We start from the raw sequence: 27,336 nt of genomic DNA, 5'->3' as shown, positions 1-27,336 counted from the left end.
CAGGTAAAAATACTCCTCTGAAGTATCTTGGTAGCACTTCACCATCTTATTGGTTCCACATGAACACAAACTAATGCTGCCATGTGACGGTCTGGACCGCACCCCTGTAACAATACACCCTAAGCCTGAGACAGGGACTAATTCAATACAAGTTCTCGTGGACCTACTTACAGAGCTATTGAACCAAGAAGTAAGAAAAGAATGATGATGTTATTAACTATTCTTAGTTAGATGTGTTTTAATTAGGGATTGAATATTTTATTGGAATATATTCTCTTTTGATCCTGGTATTCTGCCATTTCTCAGACTCCTTAATTTGATGTTTTATATTTATACCAGATAGAAGTTAGTGCATCAGTCATTTTCAATTCCACTGTCTCTTCTTCACTTATCACCCAAAATCATAATTTTACCAGGCTCTCCCAGTGCAGGAACAGCATAGATTGTATGAAATGAGCTGCTGGCTGAGGGACAAGTGAACGTCCATTCAAAAGGCTTGGGGTCCCGGAACTGGATGGGGCTCCAAACCACCAGCTGCCAGTTTAGAGTTATGCAGCAAGGAAACAGGCCCTTTGGCCCAACTCCTCAGTGCTGACCAAGTTACCGAGCTGAGCTCGTCTCACTTCCGAGAGTTTTGCCTGCCTTCCTCCACACCTCTCATATCCTCATTCCTGTCCTTTCAACTCCAGAATGGTGCTTGTCTCTACAACATTAAAAAAAACCATCTGGCTCGTCCTTCAGGACAGGATGTCTGCTGTAATCACCCATTCTCCTTGATCCACCACCCTCAGCATGGAAGAAGTTTCCCTACAGTTCTCTTTTAAAAATTTCCCTTTTACCCTCTCGTTTTCGACCTACTACCCTGGGAAAAAGACTGTGATCATTCAACCATTTGTTTCAGACATACAGCACTGTAACGGTCCCTTCTGGCCCATGAACCCATACCACTCAATTAACCTACCAACCCCATACATTTTTGAAGGATGGGAGGCAACAGGAGGACCCTGAGGAAAACCATGCAGACATGGGGACAATGCACAGCTTTCAGACAGCGCTGGACTTGAACATGGGTCACTGGTGCTGTAATAGCATTGAGCTGACTGCTATTATCAATACCCCTCATGATTTTATATATCTCTATCAGGTCACCCCTCTGGCTCCTACACTCCAGGAGAGAAAAGCCACATTCTATCTCAAATCCTCCAATCTCACTGACATTCTTGTGAATCTTTTCAGCACCCTGTTCAGCTTTGTGACATTTTTCCCCACAGTAGAAAGTGACACCTGCCACTGTGAGTGGGTTGGGGGGGGGGTATGACTGCCCTCAGCCGGCATCCCTGGACAGTTATTCACCCCACCCTCCCAGCTCAGAAGCTCCCAGCACCCGCATCCTCTCCTCTGCCCGGGGTGGGGGGATGAAGGAGGGAGAATGCATTGGGCAGAGTAGGTATGCAGCTGAACAAAGATCTTGGCAAAATACAGGAAGGGAGGGAATGAAAGCATCAAATACACTCGGAGCAACCCCCCCCCCCCACCACTTCCATCATTCCCACTACACCCTCTATATAACGTGTAGCCACTAAAAGAATCAAGATACTGCAAAGCAGCTTCTTCTTGACAGACTATTCTTTCTCTCCCCCCCCCTCCCCTCCAACAGACAGGTCCCTTCTGTCCTTGTCAACCCCCCCCCCCCCCTTTCCCCAAATGGCAAACCTCTGAGTCCAGAACAAGTCTCCTGGACATCACCGAACCCTTTAATTAATAGACAGACATCTCACCATCGCAAATTAGACCAGTCCATCAGATTTATCGATCCACGACGTCGCCGGTTTACAGACCCAAGTGGATATGACAGCCCGGAACGCGGCCGTTCGGCCCCCCATGCCGCTCCTTGTCCTTTGAGACAGAGCCCTGTGCACTCCGCGCTCCCATGTTCCCACAGCCCGAACGAGCGCCGCCGGGTCCCCGCGGGAGTCGCAGCTGCAGGGGCGAAGCGACCCTTCGGCAAAGGCTGAACGACGACCTTTTTCTTACCTTGGCTCAGAGTGCCCGTCAGAAAGCGAAGGAAGCAGCGAGCGACTTTGGTCACCTGCCTCCTGCACCGTCGCTTGCAGACGCTCATGCCGATCGCAGCTCCCCGGAGATGAGCATATAAACTACGCCGAGTGGAACGGAATCGCTCACGGTGTCTGGGCGGACACACGGACCGAATGTGATGGGTCCCCCACTGTTACATCGCAGTCCTGCTCCGGAGAAGTCGCTCGCTCGCTCTGGAGCCTTCAAGCCACACACACAGCAAACATCTGGTCGCGGGCTTCAGCCAATTAAAGACCAAGGCAGTCGCCAGGGTAACCACAGACTCCGTGCTTCATGCGGCCTCGCGCAAACTCAGCAAGGGGCATCGAGGGAGCGCGCGCGCCGGTGCCTGCAGGTCGGAGTCCAGGGGCTCGAGGCGGGCACGTCAGGGTGGAGGTGCGCGTGCGCCTGTGGCCACGCGGGTGCATGTCCGGGGGGGGAGGTCTCAGAGAGAAAGAGTGAGCGCGTGGATGTCAGTCCGCGCGTGGCCAGACCCGGCTGGGTTTGCTTCCTTGCCCTTGTTTGGTGATCTCCCAGTGCCACACACTGCAGAGGTGGTCCGGGTCTCGGACCCCATTCTGAAATTTAAGTCGAATCAAAGATCACCTTGAGCCTAATGAAAACTTGTGAAATTTGAGGCCGGCCATGCGAAACTCTTGTGTCCCAATTCACACCCCCCGCTGCTCGCTGACCTAGTTGGTTGCCTGTCTAGTAACGGATAGGATTTACCATGACAGTCATTTTCATGCTTGCTCCTTTAATCTGACAGTCCCCCAACCTCTGTGCACCCATCCACACATAGCCTCAAATCTCTTCCATTGCCTTCAGCTTCCTGGTCCCAAATCACGGGACCTCCTCTTCCCAATCTCCCGTGCCTTTGACAAGGTGGTCGTTCATCAAATATCTCTAAATGCAGCTTGATCTTGCAGGTACATGAAGCAGAAGGGATATTTTACTAAGTTAATATTGTAAAAATAAACCATTTCTATTCCCTGCTCTATCTCGCATCTCTCCGTGGTATCGTGCACTGCCAAACTGAGACCACTGGCAAATTCACAAAATCTAGGAGAAGAAGTAGTCCCATTGGCCCATCGAGTCTGCTTCACCCTTCTAATCTTGTGCTGATCCATCCTCCCACTCAACCCCACTTCCTGGCTTTTTCCTTATAACCCTTGACGCCCTGACGAATCAAATATCTGTCAATCTCTGCCTTAAGTACAGCCAACAACCCCGCTTCCACAGTCACCTGTGGTAACAAGTTCCACAGACCTCTGACTAAGGAAATGTTTCCACGTCTCTGTTTTAAATTGACGCTGTTTTATCCTGAAGATATGCCTTCTTGACCTAGAATCCCCCACCACACGAAACATCCTTGCCATATCTACTCTGTCCAGGCCTTTCAGCATTTGAAATGAGATCCCCCTTATCCTTTTGTATTCCATTGAGTACAGTCCAAGAGCCAAGAAAAAAATGGAGGGACAGCACCTCGTATTCCATCTGGGCCCTATTCAACCAGATGTCATCAACTTCTCCATTAGCCCCACCCCCCCCCCTCGCTTTCTCTATACCTATGTCATCTTTCCTCCAGCTCTCTACCCCTTGTCTCTCTCATTTTCCCTATCCCTCCATCTACTTTCCACCCAGAGAGCTACTCCACTCTCAGATCAATTCTCATCTTTTCCCTCTTGCCCTACTATTCACGTCCACCCATGGCTGTTGGCCTGTGCTCCGCACCACCCCCCCCCCTTAGCCCTTCTTCCCTCCTCCCCCTACCTTTTGATTCAAGAGTCTGTCTGCTTTTTACTCACACTTTGACAAAGGGCTCAAGCCTGAAACGTCGGTTATGCATCTTTGCCCCCTCGGGATGCTTCAGGATATGCATAGATACCTACAGATATACAGGACTATAACAGGCCATTTCACCCCACGAGTCTGTATTACCTAATTTACAACCCATTGACCTACAACTCCCACTAAGTTTTTGAACCTGCTGAGATTCTCCAACACTTTTGAGTATTTATCACAATCCCAGCAACTGCAGATTTTTTAAATTTCACATAAAAATCTGTGTCACTGTTCAGTGATATGAAGCTATATCTGTAGTTTTCAAACATTTTCTTTCCACTCACATATCTCTGTAAGGGATTGCTTATGGTGGTATGTGAATGGGAAGGGAAAGTCAAGAACCACTGCTCTAGACTCAATTGTTATACAAATATTTTACTTGAGAAAAATTGTCATTGGCCCAGTTCCTTTGGAGTTTAAACCGTGCACATAATGAGTCAATTACGTCAAAACAGTGGTTTTCAAATGTTTTCTTTCCACTCACATACCACCTTATCCCTTACTAATCACAGAGCACCTATGGCATAGGGATTACTTAAGGTGGTATGTTAGAGGAAAAATCTAAAGGAGGAAAAACCCAACACCCAACCCCAACCAACCAATTTTCCCCTGCAGCCGCTGCAACCGTGTCTGCCTGTCCCGCATCGGACTTGTCAGCCACAAACGAGCCTGCAGCTGACGTGGACTTTTACCCCCTCCATAAATCTTCGTCCGCGAAGCCAAGCCAAAGAAGTTAGAGGAAAGAAAGAGTTTGAAAACCACTGCTATATCTGAAGTTGTGGGTGCCTGGAATGCCTTGCCAGTGATGGTGGTGGAGGCCGAAACATTAGGGGCATTTAAGAGACTCTTAAACAGGCATATGAATAACAGAAAAATAGAGGCTTACAAGGCAGGAAGGGATACAAGGACTCTGAGGGCCGAAGGGCCTATACGGTGCTACAGTGTTCTATGTTCCACATGAGCAGGTTAATATTCTGGGGTGGCTTCTGTAAGAGACAAAATCCTTTATGGACACCCAGGGTGGTAAAGAAGGCATATGATCTGTTTGCCCTCATTGGGTGGGAAGTAACTATAAAAGTAAGGAAGTCATATGGCAGCTGTGTAAAATTTTGTTTAGGCCACACTTGGAGTACTTTGTCCAATTCTGGTCCCCCCATTACAGGAAGGATGCGCAGGCTTTGGAAAGGGTCCAGGTTTACCAGGATGTTGGCCAGATTGGAGGGTTGAGGTTGGATAATCTTGAGTTGTGTTGTCTGGAGCGTTAGAGACTGAGAGGAGACCTGATCATTTTGTAAAAATTTTCAGTATCCAGAACCACTGTGCCAGTCTGGCTGATGATACCGGGGCCAGTACTTCTTCGCAGACATATTAGACCCCACAAGACAGATCCCCTGGTGCATGCGAGACATGGCCCAGGCAGGGTACACTAATACTGATTAGGTGACCCCAGAAGAACCAGACAGTCAATCGACACAGCGCTCATCCATGTCCCAGGGTTTTGATGTATTCCCACCCTCCAAGATAACCTTAGAAGATCTTCCTTCAGCTCTTCATCATCCGACATATCACACACCGAGAACAGTTCAGTTTATACAAATGTTTATTACAAATTCAAAAGCTGATTTCAAACTACAATATGCAAGCCCTTCCCAACTATACTTATCATGCACAAAATCAGTGAACCGGTGTGGACTCGAAAGGCCAACATGGCCTGTTTCCGCTCTGTAAATGGTTATATGGTTATATAGTTAAAGATAAATTTTTATGCTTAAACAGGCAGTACGGTTGGGGTAGTGGTTAGCACAACGCCTTTACAGCGTCAGCGATCAGGACCAGGGTTCGAATCCTGCACTGTCTATAAGGAGTTTTCCTTGGGGGCTCCGTTATCCTCCCACTGTTCAAAACATACTGGGGTGTAGGTTAATTGGGTGTAAATTAGGCTGCATGGGCTTGTGGGCAGAAGGGCCTGTTATTTAGACATACAACTTTGGAACAGGCACTTTCAGCCCACAAGTCAATGGAACCCAATTAATATACAACCCCTGTACGTTTTGAAGGGTGGGGGGGAAACTGGATTACCCAGAGGAAACCCATGTTGAAACGGGGAGAACATACAAACTCCTTACAGACTGCACGGGATGCAAACCCCGGTCGCTGGTACTGTACGAACCAGGCCACCCTATGATTTATAATATCATGAGGTTGATAGTTGAAATCTTGATCCCAGTGTAAAAATGTCACACACTAGGAGACATGCATTAAGGAGAGGGGTGGGGGAAGCATTTAAGGGAGATTTTTTTTTTAGACAGAGAATGATAGGTGCCTGTCCAGGAGTAGTGGTGGAAGCAGATACAATAGTAGCAGTGAAGAGGCTTTTAGATAGATATAAGAATATGTGGGGAATAGAGGGATTTAATTTGCAAGCAACAAATTTTTAGTTTAAATTTGGCAGTCATTTTAACACTGTCATTGTGGGATGAAGGGCACTGTTCCAGGTCTACATTCTGTCATTTGCCAGAGGACAAAGCTGTCGTACGTTTCCAATTGGTTTATGCAGGGTTTCCAAACTATTTATAGTTGGAGGTGGTGAAAGCTGTGGCTGTTCATGCCTTTCAATTATAATTTTAAGATTTGAAAATGTATAGCTCCTTCAAGATGACAGCCCAGAAATTACTGCTTCCTAACAACATTTAGACTTCAGCATCTGCCTCCTCTGACTGCTGCCCTCATGATACCCTAGATAAAAGAATGAACAGTGTTTAAGTAAATGGAGTCATATAGTATGGCAACAGACCCTTCAGCCCACTGACTCTGCACTGACCCTCAAGCATCCATTTACCTGGGGTTTGGCGGGGGGAAACATAAGAGACTGCAGATGCTGGAATCTGGAGCAAAGCACAATCTGCAGGAGGAACTCAGCAGGTCAATCGGCATCGCTGGGACAGATTTCGGGCAGGGACCTGACACTGAGTGTTGGTGAAGGACCGACCATTCTTTTTCTCCCACCAATGCTGACCTATTGAGTTCTTCCAGCAGGTTGTTCAAGTTCATTATCATCCAATTGCTCAAGTAGAGTCCAATGAAATTGCATTCTCCTAAATTCATGTAAATGCACATCCAGGCATAACACATCTAGATATATGAGACATACGCATATATAAAATGACTAATTTTCACGAATCCTACATGAATTCCCATTCATTCTACCCCCAATCCCATCAACTCTTCCCAGATTTTACCACTCATCTGGACACAAAGGCAATTTATTGTGATCTAATCGGCCACCATTAGATAGGAGCTCCATCGAGAGCATCCTCGCTGGATACATCAAGTGTGGTATGGTTGCTCCATATTTCTTCAATTTCTCAGGGGTCAGATACAACTGATGCAAAAAATTATAATGAACCATACTATACCTTACATTAAGCAATTTAGTCACTCCATCATAACACATAATCTCCCAATTTTCCTGATCAATATCACAAATTAAATCCCGTTCCCACTTACTCTTAGATTCATCTAAATTTGGTTTATCCATAGTACCCTGCAACAATATGTACATATCAGAAATAATGCCCTTATTTGACAAATGAGAAATCAAAAATTCAAATTTCATTAACTTGGGAATTTTCATTTCTCTTCCAAAATTATCTTTCACTAATCCTCTAACTTGATAGTACACAAATAAAGAATTTGCTGATATTCCAAATTTTTTCCTAAGTTGATTAAAAGGAATTTACCTTCCTCAAAACAATCCCCTAACACTTTTATACCCTGAATCTGCCATTCCTTTAAAAATCTGTTATTCCAAGAAAAAGGAATATTTTGATATAATGGAGTTTGAATTGGTATTTTTCCTTTTGTGCCTATAATAAAATTCCTGTTAGTTCAAATTTCTAATAAATGCTTTAAAACCAGCACATTATATTTCTGTAATAAAGCAGGATTCCACTTAAATATAAACTGATGAGGATAAAACTCTGAAATATTAGCTAATTCAACCCTAGCCCAATTAGGAGGTTACGAAACATCTATCATACAATTAATAAATTTTAATTGAGCAGCTTCATAATAATTCTGAAAATGAGGTCATTGTAAACCTCCCAAAGCATATTTCCAGGTTAATTTATGCCACACTATTCCAGCTAATTTTTCCTTCCATAAATATTCTTGTACAGCCTTATTTAAATCTTGAAAAAAAAAGATTTAGGAAGTAAACAAGGAATTGATTGAAAAAGATATTGAATACATGGAAAAATATTAATCTTAATACAATTTACTCATCCTATTTATGACAAAGGTAAATCTTTCCATTTAATCAAATCTGCCTTAATCTTTCTCATTAAAGGAAGATAATTTAATTTATACAACAATTGAATTTTTACATCAATCATTATATCCAAATATTTAACTTTATCAGTCCAACATAGTTTAGTAATTTGCCTACATTGAGCATAATCTCCATCTGAAATTGGTAGTATTTCACTTTTATCCCAATTCACTTTATATCCAGACAATACGCCATATTGTTCTAAACATTTTTGGAAATGAATTAAAGATGTTCTGGATACAATAAATATATCAAACATCATCTGCAAACAGATTAATCTTATATTCATCATCCACTATCCTTATACCTTTAATATTTTTGTTCTGTCTTATTGGTTGAGCTAACGGTTCTATGACCAACGCAAATAGAGCTGGTGACAAAGGACAACCTTGACGTGTTGAACGGGATCATTTAAATAATGAAGAGGTTTGACCATTTGTTACCACCCTAGCAACTGGATTATTATAATGCCTTAACCCAACCAATAAAAAATGGTCCAAATTCAAACTTCTCCAACACTTTAAATAAAAAAATTCCACTCAACCCGATCAAATGCCTTTTCCGCATCAAGTGCGACTACCATTGGTAAGTTGGGTTGCTGACATGATGCATTGATCAAAGAAATCACTCTAAGAATATTATCAGAAGCATATCTATTATTAATAAAACCCACCTGATCTACATATACTAACTGAAGCAAATATTTACCGTCTATTTGCCAATAATTTTGCTATTATTTTATAATCCACATTTAATAAAGAAATTGGACGGTATGAAGCTACATTCAAAGGATCTCTATTTTTTTGGTATTATTGTTATTATGCACTTGAACAAGACTCCGGTAAAGCTTGTTCCTGTGTCACTTGTTGAAGAACATCCATAAATAAAGGGGATAAATCTTCATAAAAAACTTTATAAAATTCAGCAGAAAATCCATCGTCACCCGGAGACTTCCCATTTGGCATTTGTTGTATAACATCCTTAGTGATTCAGAGGTGCGTTTTAGATGTGGACAGTGTATAGGAACTTTTTTTACATTCAGTTTGGTTTTGTGATAAGGTTCAATCGTTTTGGGAAAGAATTAGAGAATGTCTTAAAAAATTGTTTGATTAAATTTTTATTAGATCTGAAAGTTTTTTTGTTAGGTTATACAGTTTTATTTAATGATTTGGGGTTGGATAAGTTTCAGATCGCTTTTCTTCATCTAGGATTGGCTATTGCATGTAAATGTGTGGCGATTTCTTGGTGGAAGGATGATGTTGAAGTGAATATAGTTCGTCGGCAATATAATGAATTGAGATCCTGTATTTATATGGAAAATAAATATATTTTGTATGATAGTTATAATTTTTTTTGTTCAGATGTGGTCACCTTATTTGAAATGTATGGGTTTAGTAATATCTTAAGGTATTGTATGGGTTTTTTAAGTACTTTTTTTTGCTTCCCTTGCGGGTTTTGCTGAGGGTGGGGGTGGGGGTGGATGGGTTGGGTTTAGTTGTAGTTTATTTTGATTTCTATTTTATGTATTGTTTGATAGTATTTTGAAAATTTTAAATAAAGTTTGCAAAAAAAAGTGTGGTACGGTTGCTGCAGAGAAATGGATCAGAGGTCAATCCACCAGACAATAAGAGTGGCAGAGAGGATCACTTGAGTCTCCCTCCCCACCCCCATTGACCCAATCTACCAGGATCGTTGACTGAAAAGGGAGCACAAAATCATTGAGGACTCCTTCCGCCCTGCACTCAGCATCTTTCAGCTGCTCCCATCGGGGAAGAGGTACAGGAGGATCAGAGCCAGCGCCACCAGGATAAGGAATAGCTTCTTCCCACGGGCAGTGAGAATGCTGAACGACCAAAGGAACTGCTCACATTAACCATTTGAGATTCTCATATTTGTGAAGCAATATTTATTTATTTGTACATTTGAATAATTGACCTGCGTATGTATTATTTGTCTTCATGTGTGTTATATTTGGTTGTGTGTCTGTGAGTTTTGCACCAAGGACTAGAAAATGCGGTTTTGTCAGGTTGGACTTGTTCAGGTGACAACAAACTTGACTTGTCTTTCAACCTGGTGACATTTGGGTCTGAAGATGTTAAGGAGAGAGATGCAGAGGAAATTAGAACATGCAGGAGATCTTCCATTCCTAATGATGAGATCAGGCCAGAAATGTCAAGTACCCATTGATTTCCATGGTCTTTGCATGACCAGCTGAGTTTCTCCAGCACATTGTTTTTGAACTTCCAAGGCAGCTCTGAAATTGCTAGAAGTGTGAAATAAAGTCTGGGATTAAAGAATAAAATCTGAGTTTGCCAACAAGGTTCAAGGAGTAAATGTCACCTCTGATAGATCAAGTCTCAAGATGTAAGTGAACTGAGCAATCTTACTTCAATATACAAAAATGCTGGAGAAACTCGGCAGGTCACGCAGCATTCCTTATGTAGCAAAGATACAGAACCAATGTTTTGGGGCTGAGGCCTTCATCAAGGTATGAGCAAAGAGCAGGCAGGCGCCTGAATAAAATGGTCAGGGGAGGAGCACAGGCAAGAGGTCATAGGGAAGGAAATGATAGGGGGAGGGGGGCAGCTCTCTAAAGGGAGGTGGGGAACTGGAGGAAAGGAGACAGAGGGATCCTGGGAAGTTGACATTAAAGCCATCTGGTTGGAGAGTGCCCAGATGGATTATTAGGTGTTGTTCCTCCAATTTGCGGGTGGCCTCAGTTTGGCAGTGCACGAGGCTATGGACAGACATGTCGGCACGGGAGTGGTGCGCAGAATGGAAATGGTCACTGGGAGATCCATATTATTGCAATGGACAGAGCAAAGGTGCTCAACAAAATGATCTCCCAGTCTGTGTCCAGTCTTTCTGATGTAGAGGAGACCAGAATGGGCTGCAGTAGATAACCCCTGCAGAGTCACAAGTGAAGTGTTGCTTCATTTGGAAGGGCTGTTTGGGAACCCGAATGGTGGTGGAGGAGGAGATGTGGGCACAAGTGCAGCAATTCCTGCGGTCACAGGGGTTGGTACCAAGGGGGCGATTAAGTAGGAAGGGATGAGTGGATGAGGGAGTCACGGAGGGAGCGGTCCCTGCAGAAGGCAGCAAGGGGAAGATGTGTCTGGTGGTGGGATCACGTCGTAGGTGGCAGATATTGCAGAGAACGATGTATTGGATGAGATTAGATCTTCTTCCCTCCCACCAATATCCACCTATGACCTCATGCATGTGGACCTCTGCCTCTCATCCCCCTATCATTTCATTCTGACGCCTGCTTGATTTTTGATCATACCTCAATGAAGTGCTCATGCCTAAAACATTGCTTCTTTGCTACATAAAGAACACTATGTGACCTCCTGAGTTTCTCCAGCATGTTTGCTTGTTGTTTAACTCCTGTGAGCAACCTTATTTAATGTTTAATAGTGCTAAATTATATTGCATTCCTTTCCCAAAGCTTATGGATATTGTATTTCTAACAAAAGCACCATGATTCATTGGTTCTTATTTCTGCTACTCCAATTAACAAGCAAGAGAAGGCCATTCAGCCCCTTGAGTCAGTTCTGCCAATATGATGGTCTTCTCTCAGTTCCTGATCTAATATCCTCACATTACAGAGAAGGGGTGGAAAGTCTCATGATACGGTGTGAGTGTAACAACCCGAGTCTCAACGTTGACAAGATGAAGGAGATGATCGTGGATGTCATGAGGACCAGGAACAACCACCCTTACTGTGTACTTCTTGTGCTAACGGTCTTCCTGTGAGATTGGCATTTGGCCACCAACATTCTGACCCTGCCCTCCGAAGAGTGTGGCATAATTTCTATCCAACACAACCAATGCCCAGTTGATTTTGCCCAAAGGTTCGGGCCTTGAGAGCCATCAGTTCGTTTCAGCAAACCCATCACTGAACCATTCATTGGTATTTAGATATGCATACATACATTCAGCACACTAACAGGTCTGTTTGGCCCATGAGCCCATGCTACCCAATTACACACGATTGACCTACAGCCCCTCTCCGCGATTCAGGGCACTTGTTAAGGGGCACTCAAAATTTGCGGCCATGACTGGGGGGCTGACCAGCCTTGTTACTGTGCCTGAACAGCTCAGTGAAAGCACAAAGGGTGACAAGAAATGGCAGGCTTTAGTGCAGCCATTTGCAATCTTACTTTGGCTATGGCCCCCTTAGGGCTCTGCTCAAAGTTTATAGCCCCCTTCCCTGGGGATCAATCAAGTTTAGTTGGTTTCTTCTGTACTTCTCCCCTACTGACTACATAAAAAAAACTTATGCTTTCAGTCCATGAACCTCCCCCCTCCCCCCACCCTTGAATGTGCTGTGGCCCGCGTATGGATCCTGTTGAGAATGGCTGATCTAGAGCAGTGATACAAGGATTCAGAGGAACTCAGTGTGTCGGGCAGCATTTAGAAATGTTCCACCATCCAAGCTATCACACAGACTCTTTCCCCTTGCCAGTACATCCTCCCTCGCTGAGATGGTTCAGTCTCCAGCTGTGCACAGCATGAGGCATGCGGATGGATCTCATTGAAACCTGTTGAGTACTGAAAGGGCTGAACAGAGAAGACATGGAGAAGATATTTCCAGTACTGGGAGAGTCTGGGACCAGAGGGCACACCATCAGAGTAAAAGGATGTGCCTTTAGATCAAAGAAGGGGAGGTTTCTTCAGCCAGAGGGGGTGAATCGGTAGAATTCGCTGCCACAGATGGTTGTGGGAGGCCAAGTCAATGGGTAGATTTAAAGAGGAGGTTGACAGGTTTTCGATTAGTAAGGGTGTCAAAGGATATTGGGGAGAAGGTGGGAGATGGGGATAGGATGAAAAATATATCAGCAATGATTGGAATGGCAGAGTAGACTCGAAGGGCTGAATGGCCTAATTCTACTTCTATGTTTTATGGTCTTTTGGAGCAGAGATGTGGGGATTGCTGTTCCAAACTCACCCTGAGCATCAGTTGTATACACTCTGTGGAGTGAGTGAGGAGTGGGGAGGATATGAGGACAAGCTGACATCTGATGGCATTGGCTCATTTTGGGGCATGGTCGAGTGATGAGTACCTGCCACCACCCCAGCCCACCCCTCTGAGGAGTACCTGCCACCCCCCCCAGCCCACCCCCCTGAGGAGTACCTACCATCCCCCCAGCCCACTCTACTGAGGAGTACCTGCCACCCCCCAGCTCACCCTACTGAGGAGTGCCTGCCACCCCCCCAGCCCACCACACTGAGAAGTGCATGCCATCCCCCCACTGAGGAGTATCTGCCATCCCCCCACTGAGGAGTATCTGCCAACCCCCCCCCTCCAGCCCACCCCACTGCGGAGTACCTACAACCCCCCCAGCCCACCACATGAGGAGTACCTGCCATCCCCCCAGCCCACCCCACATGAGGAGTACCTGCCATCCCCCCAGCCCACCCCACTGAGGAGTACCTGCCATCCCCCCATCTCACCCCACTGAGGAGTACCTGCCATCCCCCCAGCTCACCCCACTGAGGAGTACCTGCCATCCCCCCAGTCCACCCCACTATCTGCCACCCCCCAGTCCATCCCACTGAGGGAGCTGGAAGGTCACATCAGTGCTGCCCATCTCTGAGCACAGCTCCTACTGTGAGCAATGGGGAGGGTGGAGTCAGTTCCTGTGTAACAGGGAAGGTAAGGGAGGGGAAGCTGGAGGACAGTGAGGGAAGAGGAGGAGCTGGTATGAGGAGGGTGTGGGGGGAGTGAATGAGTGGAATTAGTGTGAGTGAGGAGAGGACTGAGGGGAGCAAGGGGAGGAGGGGACTGAGGGGAGTGACAGCAGGAGAGGTGGAGGGAGTGACAGGGAGGGGAGAAGGGGAGGAATGGGGACAGGATATGGGAGGAGGGGAGGGGAGCAGTGGAGGAGAGTGATAGGAGGAGAGTGATAGGAGGAGGAGAATGATGGGAGGAGGGACTGAGGGGAGGAGAGGAGTGGCGGGAGGAGGGGTATGGGAGGGTCAGGAGGTGGGGAGTGCAGGAAGAGGGGAGGAGGGGACAGGAGGGATGGAGGAGGGGAGGGACGAGGAGACTGAGGGAGAAACGAAGGGTGCAGTACACAAACATGTTGTTTGTGTGATGCACTTGCCCCTGCATCTGTTTAACTCCATCGAGAAGTGAAGGGTGTAATTTTGAGATGAGGAGGGCAAAGTGAGGAGACAGGAGGAAGAGAGTCAGTGTGGTTGAGATTCATTGGGAGAGATTGTCTGCATAAAAATTGTTGCTGTTTCCAGCGCTGTGGGAGAGCATTATTTTTAGCAAACATTGGCTTTGTCTTGAGTTTACTGAAGAGTTGGCTAATTGACAGAGCTGATTATTGAGGGATTAGACTGTTTACCCACAGGTTGCAGGAAGAGCTGATATCAGGATAGAGCCTGGCCTTCCTTTGTGTTCTGCCATTCCCAGTAATTGGTTTTCCTACGAGTTGGCAGCTGGATGAAACCTGCTGTCTCTCTCTCTTTTAATTACCTGCTCGATTCTGCGATTGACCTTTTGAACCTTGATTCCAAGAAGTAGCTCTCTGGTATCCTTCAGTTCCTCAGCCTGAGGGGAAGGGCTTCGAGCCTCAGGCAGGCTCGCCAATTAAACAACAGAGGAGCTAATCAGGTTTGGCGAAGAATGCCCTCAACTCAGGGCCAAAGGGTGAAAGCCCAAGTCCCACCTGGAAGTTGACATCGAGCACCTGCCTACATTTTGCTCCTACCTTAATGAAGGGCTCAAGCCCGAAATGTTGGTTATGTATCTTTATCTTGGTTATATAAAGTACGCTGTGTGACCTGCTGAGTTTCTCCAGCGTTGTGTTTTTACTTCGATCACGGTGTCTGCAGACTTTCGTGTTTTATTCTAGTTGACATCTTTCGTCCAATACCCTATTCTGGTCCCTCTCCGGCTCCTTCCCCCATCATACATGTAAGATCAACCCTTTTTTTAAAGAAAAACTTTAGACGATGAAAAGGGAGTGGGCCAAAATGTCCACTGTCTGTTTCCACTCTTGGAGCTGCTCTGACTTCCTCCAGCCGTTGCCCAAGGCTGACACTCCCAGAGAGACTACTTTATACTCTTTCATCCATTTCTAAAAGCTCTTTCTCTCTGCTTTCATCTCTCTTACCAATTTCTGCCCATCTGTCCCTCTTTACAATTTGACACATCCTTTGCTGGTTTCTAAAACTTTTCCCATGGCCTACCATTAACCTTAGACACATTACATGTCTTTCAATTGGACTTCATCCCCACCTTGCCATTGAGTCTTTACTTCTCAATGAATTATTACTGGGTTTAGAACCCTCTCCTTAAATGTAAAGGATGGGAGGAGAGCGGCGGTGAGAAGTTGGCAGATCGTGGTAGGATCAATTTACGTGGAGCTAAGAAAAAAAAAGGGGGAAAATACTGGTGCTGGTTGTTTAGAGGGAATGGAAGTGTGATTGTACTGCTATGACCTAGAGGGATAGAATCACAGCGCAGAAAGAGGCATTTCAGCCCACCATGTCTCACATAAAGACACTTATTTGGCACGTTATTTATTTCAGTTGAAAACTATAAGTAATAATTAAGACATAATGTAGGAGCAGAAATAGGCTGTTCAGTACATTGAGTCTGCCCCACTATTTAATCAGGAGCTGGTCCATTCACCCCCTCAGCCCCACAGCCCGGCCTTCTCCCCCTCAGCCCCACTGCCCGGCCTTCTTCCCCTCAGCCCCACTGCCCAGCCTTCTCCCCCTCAGCCCCACTGCCCGGCCTTCTTCCCCTCAGCCCCACTGCCCGGCCTTCTCCCCCTCAGCCCCACTGCCCGGCCTTCTCCCCCTCAGCCCCACTGCCCGGCCTTCTCCCCACAACCTTTGATGCCCTGGTCAATCAACCACCTATCAATCTGTCTTAATTGCACCCAATGATCTGGTTCCACAGTAACCTTTGGAAACAAATTCCATAGATTTACCACCCTTTGGCTGAAGAAATTCCTCCGTATCCTGAAGTTGTGGCCTCTTGTCCTAGACTCTCCCACCATTGGAAACAACCTTTCTACATCAAATCTGTCCAGGCCTTTCAACATTCAAAATGTTTCAATGAGATCCCTCCTCATTCCATTGAGTACAGGTCAAGAGCTGTTAAACGCTCCTTGTATAATAACTCTTTCATTCCTGGAATCAACCCTCTGATCCCTCTCCAATGTCAGCACATCCTTTCTTAAATGAGGAGCCCAAAACTGCTCACAATATTCCAAGTGGGGTCTCACCAGAGCCTGATAAAGCCTCAACATCACATCCCTGCTCTGATGTTCTATTCCTCTTGAAATGAATTCAATGCCAGCATTGAATTCGCCTTCTTCTCAACCCACTCAACTTACTTTTACCTTCAGGCTGTCCTGCTCAAGGACTCCCAGATCCATTTGGATCTGTGCATTTTCAATTGTCTCCCCAATCAGAAAATATTCTGCCCATTTATTTTTTTCTATCAAAGTGGATGACCGTACACTTTCTGCCATTATATTTCATTTTCCTATTCTGTCCGTGTCCTTCTGCGTCCTCTGTGTTTCCACTGCACTACCTGCTCCTCCACCTACCTTTGTATTATCCGCAAACATGTCCACTAAGCCGTTCATTCCAGAATCCAAATCATTGATATACAACATAAAAAGTAGCGGTCCCTACACCGACCCCTGTAGAACACCACTAGCAACTGGCAGCCAACCAGAATATGATCCCTGTATTCCAACTCTTGACTTACTGCCAATCAGCCAATGCTCCACCCACACTAGTATGTTTCCTGTTACACCATGGGCTCTTACTTTGTTAAGTAGCCTCCTGTACAGCATCTTGTTAAAGGCCTTCTGAAAATTCCACGACACAACATCCACTGCATCTCCTTTATCCAGTCTGCTTGTTACTTCAAAAAATTCCGATAGGTTTGTTTAGCAAGACTTTCCCTTAAGAAATCCATGCTGGCTTTGCCCTATCATTTAGATTCTACATACTCATAGTCCTTCTATACTTTGCTAATGGGGCTCTTCCATTTTATATGGCTGAATGAATGTTAAAGATAACCTGTTACACTGCTCACAGAAGAACCATTCTCGCTGAAGGTGGTATAATGTGGCAAGTAAACAAACTCAGCATGGCATCCATCCCCTTGAACAATACTATCCCCTATTGTCATTTCCTGCAGTTTACACAGTCCTCTCTCCCATGTTGTTATTCTTCCTGCATCAGCTACACACAAAATGTTGGAGGAACTCAATGGGTGAGCCAAAGTTTTGGGCTGAATACTCCAGAGCATAGAATATTACAGTGCAGTACAGGCCCTTTAGCCCACAATGTTGTGCTGACCTATACAAACCTACTCAACAAACTAGACCTTCCCTACCTCATACCCATAAACCTCTATTTTTCTTGCATCCATGTGCCTTTCTAAGAATTTTAAATGCCTCTATTGCTCCAGCCTCCACTTCCACCCCTGACAATGCATTCCAGGCACCATTACTCTCTGTATATAAAAACAACCTTCCCCCTGACATCTCCCCTAAATTTTCCTCCCCTCATCTTGTACAGACGCCCTCTGGAGTTTGCTACTCTCAGCCTAGGAAAAAGGTGCTAACTGTCTACCTTATCAATGTCTCTCCGAATCCTGTAGACCTCTATTAAGTCTCCTCTCAACCTTCTTCACTCCAAAGAGAAAAGTCCTAGCTCTGCAAACCTTGTCTCAGAGAGCTGCAACATTACCACGCGTCTCTTGAACTCAAACCCCTGACTAATTTACCAGGATCGTTGTCTGAAGAGGGCGCGCAAAATCATTGAGGACCCCTTCCACCCTCCACACAGCACCTTTCAGCTGCTCCCGTCGGGGAAGAGTTACAGGAGTATCCAGGGTTGGTGGCAAGGAGGGGGTATTTGCAGGCATTAACACCCCCCCCTTACACTCGCAGCCATCACTCCCCATCAGACCCTTCCCTGCCGCGTCACTAGCTTGACACATGCTAGAGACTCTCCACAAAATAAAAGCAGAGCTTTTGGCTGGCCATGTTGGAGGAGATTAACATTCATTCAGCAGGTAGGTACCAGCACCCCCTCCCTCCACTGTACGAGTTTATGAGTATTGAACTGTGCCCCCCACCCCATTACCCTAATGCCCCCTCTAACTCTTGTACTGGCGCAAACCCTGGGAGGATCAGAGCCAGCACCACCAGGCTGAGGAACAGCTTCTTCCCACGGGCAGTGAGAATGCTGAACGACCAAGGAAACTGCTCACACTGACCCTCCGAGACTCTCATATGTACAAAACAAAATAGATTAAATACATGTCCTGCATATGCATTGTTTCCCTGTGTGTGTGTGTGTGTGTGTGTGTGTGTCATGTCTGGTTGTGTGTCTGCGTGTTTTGCACCGAGGAACGGAGAACACTGTTTTGTTGGGTTGTACTTGTACGATCAGATGACAATAAACTTGACTTGACAATGAATTCCAGCATACCATTAGCCTTCTTAACTATCCTATCAACCTGCACAACAACCTTGAGAGATCTATGGATTTGGATCCAAAGGTCCCTCTGTTCTACCAAACTTCGTCTTATAGTTCAACCATCCGAAATGCATCATTTCACACGTAACCAGATTGAACTCCGACTGCCACTTTTCTGTCCAATCCTATCCATATCCTGTTGTAAGCTACAACAACCTTCAACATTATCCACAAACCTCCAACCTTTGCGTCATCAGCAAATCTACCCTCTACTTCTTCGCCCAAGTCATTTATAAAAATCACAAAGAGCAGGGGTCCCAGAACAGATCCCTGAGGAACTGTACTGTGCTATGATGTTCTAAGATCCAAATACAAGATCTAAAACCCCTGGAGTGCTGTCTGCTAGATTAGCTGCCCTGACCTGTTCTTCTCTTAACAACTGCTTGCACTCAAATGAAACACGGAAGTTTGAAGACACTGTGATTGTAGTAAAAACACACTGAAATGCTAGAGGAACTCAGCTGGTCTTGCACTCAAGTGTCCAGGACATCATTATCATTATCACTCTGTGGCCCCACTGAGTGTCCAAAGCTCAGTTCAACCCTTCGACTCTGAGCCAAGTTCCTCAAGCTATGAAATTCAATGGAGGTGTATTTTTGTGTCACAGAGCAGCCACAACATTAATCCGTCTACTGCAGTTTAAATAATTTATCTATTCATTAATTAAGTTTGTCCAAGATAAGCTCATAATTTGTAATTTTGCTGAAAGCTCAGCTATGGATCGGGAAACTGGAGGGAATTTCACGTCTGTGCTTGCAGGTTGCAGGAAGGGTTTACGGATGGACAACAGATTTGGGTAGCAGCCACCCTGGGAGGGCGCCAAGGGCCGGGAATGGGTAGGTGGAATGGAGCAGCAAGATCAGAAAGGGAGGATTTGGGTAAAAATGTGATCAAATCCCAATCATCACTGAGGAGCAGCATTGCCCTCTGGTGGAAACCATCCTTACAGCCATTCAAATTCACCATGCAAACTCCCCCTCCCTTTCTCTTCCCAGTCTTGAATGCAGATGCCTACTTCCTTGAGGAAGGGTCCAGGCCTGAAACGTCAGTAATCACAGTGCTTGCAGGATTTCATGTTTCATTCCAAACTCCAGCTGCCCCATTCTTCACACAGTCTGCTGCAGTCTCTGTGCTCAACATCTCAGAGTTCCTCCAGAAGATTCTTTGCCGCTGCAAGATTCCACCAGCTGCAGTCTCCATGTGTGACTTCAGCCTCCGTTGTTATGCACACAAAGTTTTTCACAATCTCGGACAACTAGTGGCTATTTCATCTTCAAGAATTTAAATTTAAATTTCAAAATAGAACACAGCAATTGGTTCTTCCATCCACCGACCCCGCGCTGCTCAATTATACATAATTAACCTTCAACAACTCCAGTACATTTTGAAGGGTGGGAAGAAACCGGAGGCATGGAGGAAATGCATGCAGACACGAGGAGAACATGTAAACAGTGTCGAATTTGTACCTGTGATTGAGAAGCATGATCAGATTTACATAGCCTTCCTTTCACCTGTCTGCAATATATTCTACCTCCTTCCAACACTTTCTCGCTCCCACCCTCACTCCCTCGTATGCTCCCTCACCCCTCCCTCTGATGATCCCTCGATATCTCCCTGACACTCCCTCACTACCTCCCTCTGACCCTCCCTCACTACCTCCCTCCAACACTTCCTCCGACCCTCCCTCACTACCTCCCTCTGACCCTACCTCACTATCTCACTCCGACACTCCCTCACTACCTCCCTTTAACCCTACTTCACTCCCTCCCTCTGACACTCCCTCACTCCCTCCCTCTGACACTCCCTCACCACCTCCCTCTGACACTCCCTCAATGGAGATTCTGGGGGACAGGATCTGTTAGCGTTTTGTTATCAGGGACTGATGAGATTCATGTGTGGCAAGTTGAGTCTCACAAATCTGATGGAGTTTTCTGGAGGGGTGACAAGGTGGATTGTTGACGGTTGGGCAGTGGATGTTGCCTTTGGAAATGTCTTGCATGGTGGGTTTCTCTGAAAGGTCAGATCACATGGGATCCAAGGTGAGCCAATGTGTTCATATGTGGGAGGAGACAGGGCAGCAGATTGGAGGCCTGTGTCCAGTGATGTGCCACAGAGACCAGTGCCAATCCACTGTTTGTCATCTGTATTACCAAGTTTGGTGACACCATAGTTAATATAATTAGCAAATTTGCAAATGACACCAAAATTGATGGTTTAGTGAAGAGTGAGGAAGGATATCCAAGTTTACACAGGATCTCGATCAGATGTATGGGTCGGCCAAGGAGTGGCAAATGGAGTTTGCGTGGTTAATTTGAATGGCTGTAAGGATGGTTCCCACCAGAGGGCAATGCCGCCCCTCAGTGATGTCAGCTATTGGGATTTGATCACATTTTTACCCAAACACTCTCCTCCTGATCTTGCTGCTCCATTCCATCTACCCCTTTTTGGCCCTTGGCGCCTTCCCAGGGTGGCTGCTACCCAAATCCGTTGTCCATCTGTAAACCCTTCCTGCAACCTGCAAGCACAGACATGCAACCTCTTCCTGCCCCCGATCCATAGCTGAGCTTTTAGCAAAATTACAGATCATGAGCTTATCTTGGACAAACTTAATTAATGAATAGATAAATTATTTAAACTGCGGTAGACAGAGTAATGTTGTGGCTGCTCTGTGACACAGAAATACACCTGCATTGAATTTGGTAGCTTGAGGAACTTGGTTCAGAGTCAAAGGGTTGAACTGATCTTTGGACACTTAGTGGAGCCACAGAGTGACTGCGATGTCCTGGATACAAGGCTGGCTGAGTTCCTCTAGCAGTTCGGTGTGTTTTTACTACAGTCACACTTGCATGTTTCATTCGAGTGCAAATGGTTGATAAGTATGAGGTAGCCAAACAGGGCTGGACTTGCGTGATAGATGGTAGGGCTCTGGAGAGTGTTGTAGAAGAGAGAGACCTCAGAGTATCTGGGCTTAGTTTCCTGAAAGTGGCTACTCAAGAGGGTAAGATGGCAACGAAGGCGTTTGGTGCACTGCCCTTCATTGGATGGGGTATACGACTTTATGATTCACTGCTCAAGGTATTGGTAATACCTCTTGTAGAGCACTGTGTGCAGTTCTGGTCACTCAGGCACAGGAATATGTTGGGAGGGGGGCAGGGAAGATTCACCAGGATGTTACCAGGACTGGAGGGAGAGGTTGGATTGGCTAGGAGTTTATTCCCTGGAGTGTAGGAGGCTGAGGGGTGACATAATAGAGGTTTATAAAATTGCAAGGGGCATAGGTAAAGTGAATACCTAGTCTTTATCCACACCAGAGTGGATGGTTTAAGAAATCAAGGGTCTGTTTCAAATATATTGTCACATTATACATGTACAGTGAGAAGGGTTCTTCCACTAACAGACCAGCAAGTCAACTTAGATATTCATACAACCATTCAAAGTGACTGGACAAGAGAAGTTACAGAACAGAGCATTAAAATGAGAGAAACCATTTAGTACCAAGCAAGGGCAGCATGTTAACACTGTTGTGAGGGGTCATTCAGAAGCCTGATGGCTGCAGGGGAGAAACTCTCTTTAAGGCCTTTGATGCGTGCTTTCACACTCCTGAGCCTTCTCCCCAATGGGGGGTGGGGGAGGAGAAGAGAGTGTGTCTGGGGAGTGTCGTGTCTTTCAGTGTGTCAGCTGTTTTGCCCAGGCAGTGGGAGATGTAGATGGAGACTGTGGAGGGGAGGGAAGTTTGTTCTGATATTTTATTATAAAAAAGAGAAAATCTAAACCCACCACCAAGAAAGAAGCTGTTTGGCCAGAAAAAAATAGGAAGGCAGAATTATTCTCAGAGTGTTAAATTACCTCATTCGTCAACACTTCTACCTTCATAACAAATCAAAGATTGTAAAAGTAACTCAAAAAGGGTCCCCACAGTGTTTGAAAATTTACATTCACATCGGAAATCGAGCATCATCTTCTCTGAGTTTAAACCTGACGTGATGTCATTGAACGTGATTAGACGGGGAAACGTCCCTCCGTCTGACCCCCTCGCCATAAGAGAAGTAAAAGCGGATACGTGCAGCTGAGATGTTGTTAACGTTATGTCACTCCCTCCCATAATACCAAATAAAGCATACCAAACTTTTATAACCTCTAGCCATAATATTGCTTTCAAATCTTAGTATTTGCTGTTCTATTTCATGAACAAAGTACATATTTTCTTTAGCCATCACCAGGACAGATTTTAGAATCACATTATATGTGAAAAACTTTATTTTTTTCTTTCTTTACTTGATGTCATTTTGAGTTATGCATGTTATATAGTTATCTAATTTGTCATCTATCATTAATATTGTGCATACTTTATGTCAATAAAAATATTTAAAAAGGAAGGATCCATAACCAATGTTCCAGGCTTGAGCTCTTCATTATCCCAGGTCAGGTCATTGAGATGTTTTGTTCCAAAGAGTTTGAAGCCAACTCCCTTTTTGACTTTGGAGCTATTAATGTGGACAAGGGTGTGACTCTGTCCCCTCTCCTGAAGTCACCTTTTTGAGACTAGATCGTCCATCCCTTTCCTGTATTCTGTCCCATTGATATTGGATACCCTGCCACTCCAACGGTGTTGTCAGTAAATTTGAGGATGGAGTTGGAAAGATAGTGGGCTGCACAGCCATGGGTATGGAGGGAGGTTAGTAGGGGACTGAGGAGTGCTGGTGTGTGATTGTAGAGGAGGAGACATTGCCTCCCACCTTCACCAAATGCAATATGTTAGACAGCAAAGACAAGAATCCAGTTCAAGGTGATGGGTTTGATGTGAGGGAAAAGATTTAAGTGGGACTCCAGAGGGAACTTTTTCCACACAGAGGATGGTCCGCCTCTGCTGAAGGCTTCCTGATCGTATCAGAGGTTTGGATCTGGAGCTCAGGTTGCTGACGGATTGGGTGTCCGTCTTCCTGCAGAGGTTGCAGGAGCCCTAGAGGGGAATCCACAGACATTCAGTGACTCTGAAGGGACTCTCTTTTGCTTCTCTTTCTCTCGTACTCTAAGAGGCACCAGACGGCACTAATGGCAACTCTTTGTCTTACAGTAGGCAGAAGGTAATTTTGGGTAATTCTGTACTATAACATGATAATAAAGGATTCTTGAATCTTAGAGGAATATTCACCAAACACAGACAATTTTGGCTATATGCCTCTATGGATGGACATGGTAAAGTTTCCACCATTCCAGTGATCACAGAATTTTTGAGTTGAACTCTCCAGACTAGGATCTGATGTCACAGAATCCAGAAGCAAGTAGCACTCAGATATCACAGACTATTTGAGAAAATGCACTTACAAATAATAACTCAATTAATTTAAAAACAATGAGACTTTCTCCTTCAGTCATTCCTCTCCATTGGAATTGATGGATATAAATACAGTGTATTTGTGTTGATCTCCTTGATTACAGGTTCCTTTAATTGTCGCATTACGAATGTAACATACACAATATACTAACTTCTGCCTGCCGTAAGGCAGACAAAGAGTCACCATTAGTGTTGCCCAGTTGGTCCCCCTTACAGCACGAGAGAAAGAGAAGCTAAATAGGTTCCCTTCAGAGTCACTGAATGTCCGTAGATTCGCCTCCAGCTCTCCTGTAGCCGCAGAGACTCCTGTCCTGTCCCATCCCTTGGCAACCCAAACTCCAGATTCAAATCTCTGACATGAACAGGAAGCCTTCAGGGCCCGAGCCCCTTCGGGAACCCTTCTTGCCCTCAGCACCCTCTGGAATCCCAGCTCCAATGAGCCAGTCTCCAGCTGCCTGCACAGGACCCTCGACTGCAAGTTGCCTGCAGCCTGTGTGGGTCCCTGATGTAAATACTTTGGAAGCAGATCAGAGAAGTTTCAGCAGATTGATCAATAATGGTGGCGCTGCCAGAGCTGCCGCAACGGCAGGGCGTTGCTGGGGCGCACTCACGGAGAACGGGAAGCGGAGACGCAGCACTCCCGTGGGGTCAAACTACCCAGTCCAGTCCCAGTTAAAGTAGCTGACAGTAGCTTTTAAAATCCCATAACCAAGATGGCGGCACCTATGATCGGTAGTGGCCTTGAGGGGTTGTGTACACCAGGGAAGCAGAGGACTGGCGCAGGGCACCAAGAATTGTGGAGACCAACACCCCCCCCCCCTTCCCATCTGAGTAGGAGAAGTAGAGGAGATGACCCATGGGACGGTGACCACGGCAGCGGACCAGTGAGGGATTCTGCGGCTGAAGGACCCACACAGGCAGTGAGCTGTTGAGGAATGAATGCAGGCTGTGGGCTGCTGGGGACTGCTGTCAAGGGACTCGCACCAGGCTGCGGACTGCTGGAGACCGGCTCGAAACTGGCTGAAGGGGTACCAGGTATCGGAACTGGAATGCAAGAGGGTGCTGGGGGTGTTGAAGAGTTCCTAATCGCATAGGAGGTTTGGATCTGGAGCTTGGCTTGCCGATGGTTTGGTCTCAACTGTGTATGGCTGCGGAGGCTGTGGGAGCGCTAGAGGTAAATTGGTGACACAGTGACTCTGGGGGACTCTCTTCTGCTTCTCTTCCTGTGATTGCAAGAGGCAATTTCTGGTGGTGAATCTGTCTGTCTTACAGGAAACAAAGGACAATTTCATGTAATATGACACTTTTTATTACATGACAAACATTTAATCCAGAATCAGGCAGGTGGTTTTTTATGAGGAAAAATTACACAGGTACTGCGTCGTCTGGAGCTCAGCGAGTGAGAGGGGGCTTGACTCAACCATGCATGTTGAAGAGGTTTTAGATTTTAGAAGAAATTGGCTCAGCGTAGATATCGTAGGCCTGATGGCGCTGTACTTTTCTGTGACTCAGACAGGTGTCTGGTCAGGGTAGAAACAAATTCAATTGTGGTGTTTAATAAAGGCTGTGCTGATGTTGGTGAGGGTTCAGAGAAGATTCACAAGAATGATTCTTGGAATGAAGGGATTAGCATATGATGAATGTTTGATGATTCTTGGATTGCACTCCTTGGAGTTCAGAAGAATGAAGGGGGGACCTCGTAGAAGTATTTTGAATATTGAAAAGCTTGGACAGAGTAGATGTGGAAAGTTGTTTCCCATGGTCGGAGAGTCTAGGACAAGAGCACAACTTTAGGATTGAAGGGCACCCACTTAAAAATGGAGATGCAGAGGAATTTCTTCAGCCAGTGAGTGGTGAACCTCTGGAATTTGCTACGATGGGCAGCTGTGGAGACCAGGTTGTTCGGTGAGATAGGTATCTAAATAGTCAGAATATTTAAGGTTATGGGGAGAAAATAGGGAAGTGGGGCTGAGTGGGAGTATGGATCCACTCAGGATTAAAGGGCAGGGCAGATTCAATGGGCTCAATGGCCTATTTCTGCTCCTATGTCTTATGATGTTAAGAGACATTGACACACGCAGGTCGTAAGGGATATGGAGCACAGTGGGCAGGTGGGACTAGTTTAAATCAGCACAGGCATGTGGGCCTAAGGGCCTGTTCTGGTGCTGTGCTGTTCCACGTCCTGCCTGGTACACAAGGAAGCAGCAACTCTCCCTGCAGGATCAGTCAAGGTTACATCTTCAGCTCAGGGCACCCTTCTTGCTGCCCAAATCCCTTCTCCCCTCCCCAGCAGTGAGAAGGTCCTGGATGGTGCTGGAAGTATTTTCCAACCTAATTAATCACATGCTTCCAATTTGTTATACCCCTTCACAAATGATCACCTTGAAATCCATTATTTATATCAATTCATTACTGTCTTGCAAAACATGATAGCTTTCAATTAATTAGTTTGTAACCCTTTAAAAATTGATTAATTATAGTCTTGGAATTAATTACATTCTTTGATGAATTACTAACTTGTAATCTATAAAAACTACAAACTAATTACTGGCTGTAATTTTTCATACCCATTCATTAATTATTGGTTGAATTCTGACATAATTACCACCTAATTGTTTGTTACAAACGATCATGTAGGTTTCTGTCCACGACTTGCCTGCTCCTTCATTTGGTGAGAACCTGGCTTATCTTTTACCTGAGCAACATTATCCCTTGGATCTGAAGAAAAAAAATCTATTAATCTCTATTTTGAATGAACTCGGGATAGAGTATTCCTTTCCCTCTTGGCTTGAGAAGTCCAAGATTTCCATGGGTCTTTACTCAAAAGTTCAAAGTTCAGATTTATTGTTAGAGTACATGCATGACATCACATACAACCCTGAGATTCTTTTTCTTGTGGTTCGAGGTAGAATTTCTATTTATCAGTAGATAAATAAACTACTCATAATGTATGAGGGACTGAAGGCTCTTGTCCTGTACACATTGGAATTTAGGGGACTGAGGGGGAATAGAACCATAGAACACTAAAGCACAGAAAACAGGCCATTTGGCCCTTCTAGACTGTGCTGAAATATTATTCCACTCGTCCCATTGACCTGCACCCAGTCCATAACCCTCCAGACTGTAGGCTGTCCATAAATTAATTAGCAGCTTGTAATTTATAAAAACCACCCATTAATCACCACACGATTGATTTCAATTAATCTATTAATGAACTATC

The 27,336-nt window shown here is 45.3% G+C and overlaps 1 protein-coding gene across 2 annotated transcripts in view; it reads right to left on the bottom strand.

Annotated features, from left to right (window-relative positions):
• The window catches only part of LOC138744313 (A-type potassium channel modulatory protein KCNIP2-like), a 370,423-nt gene that overhangs the window by 163,493 nt on the left and 179,594 nt on the right, over positions 1-27,336 (bottom strand). The window contains exon 1 of one of the 2 annotated variants that reach the window (XM_069900240.1): positions 2,035-2,283. The exons of the other annotated variant lie outside the window; for it this stretch is intronic. Within the exon in view, the coding sequence (XP_069756341.1) occupies positions 2,035-2,122 (88 nt within the window). The 5' untranslated portion in view covers positions 2,123-2,283. Of the gene's footprint in view, positions 1-2,034; positions 2,284-27,336 lie in introns of those variants that run through there. 2 annotated transcript variants of the gene reach the window in all.

The sequence above is a fragment of the Narcine bancroftii genome, chromosome 10 (genome assembly GCF_036971445.1).
Source record: "Narcine bancroftii isolate sNarBan1 chromosome 10, sNarBan1.hap1, whole genome shotgun sequence".
Lineage (NCBI taxonomy): Eukaryota > Metazoa > Chordata > Chondrichthyes > Torpediniformes > Narcinidae > Narcine > Narcine bancroftii.
The sequence above is the reverse complement of the archived record's forward strand: the minus strand, read 5'-3'. Positions and strand labels throughout refer to the sequence as shown.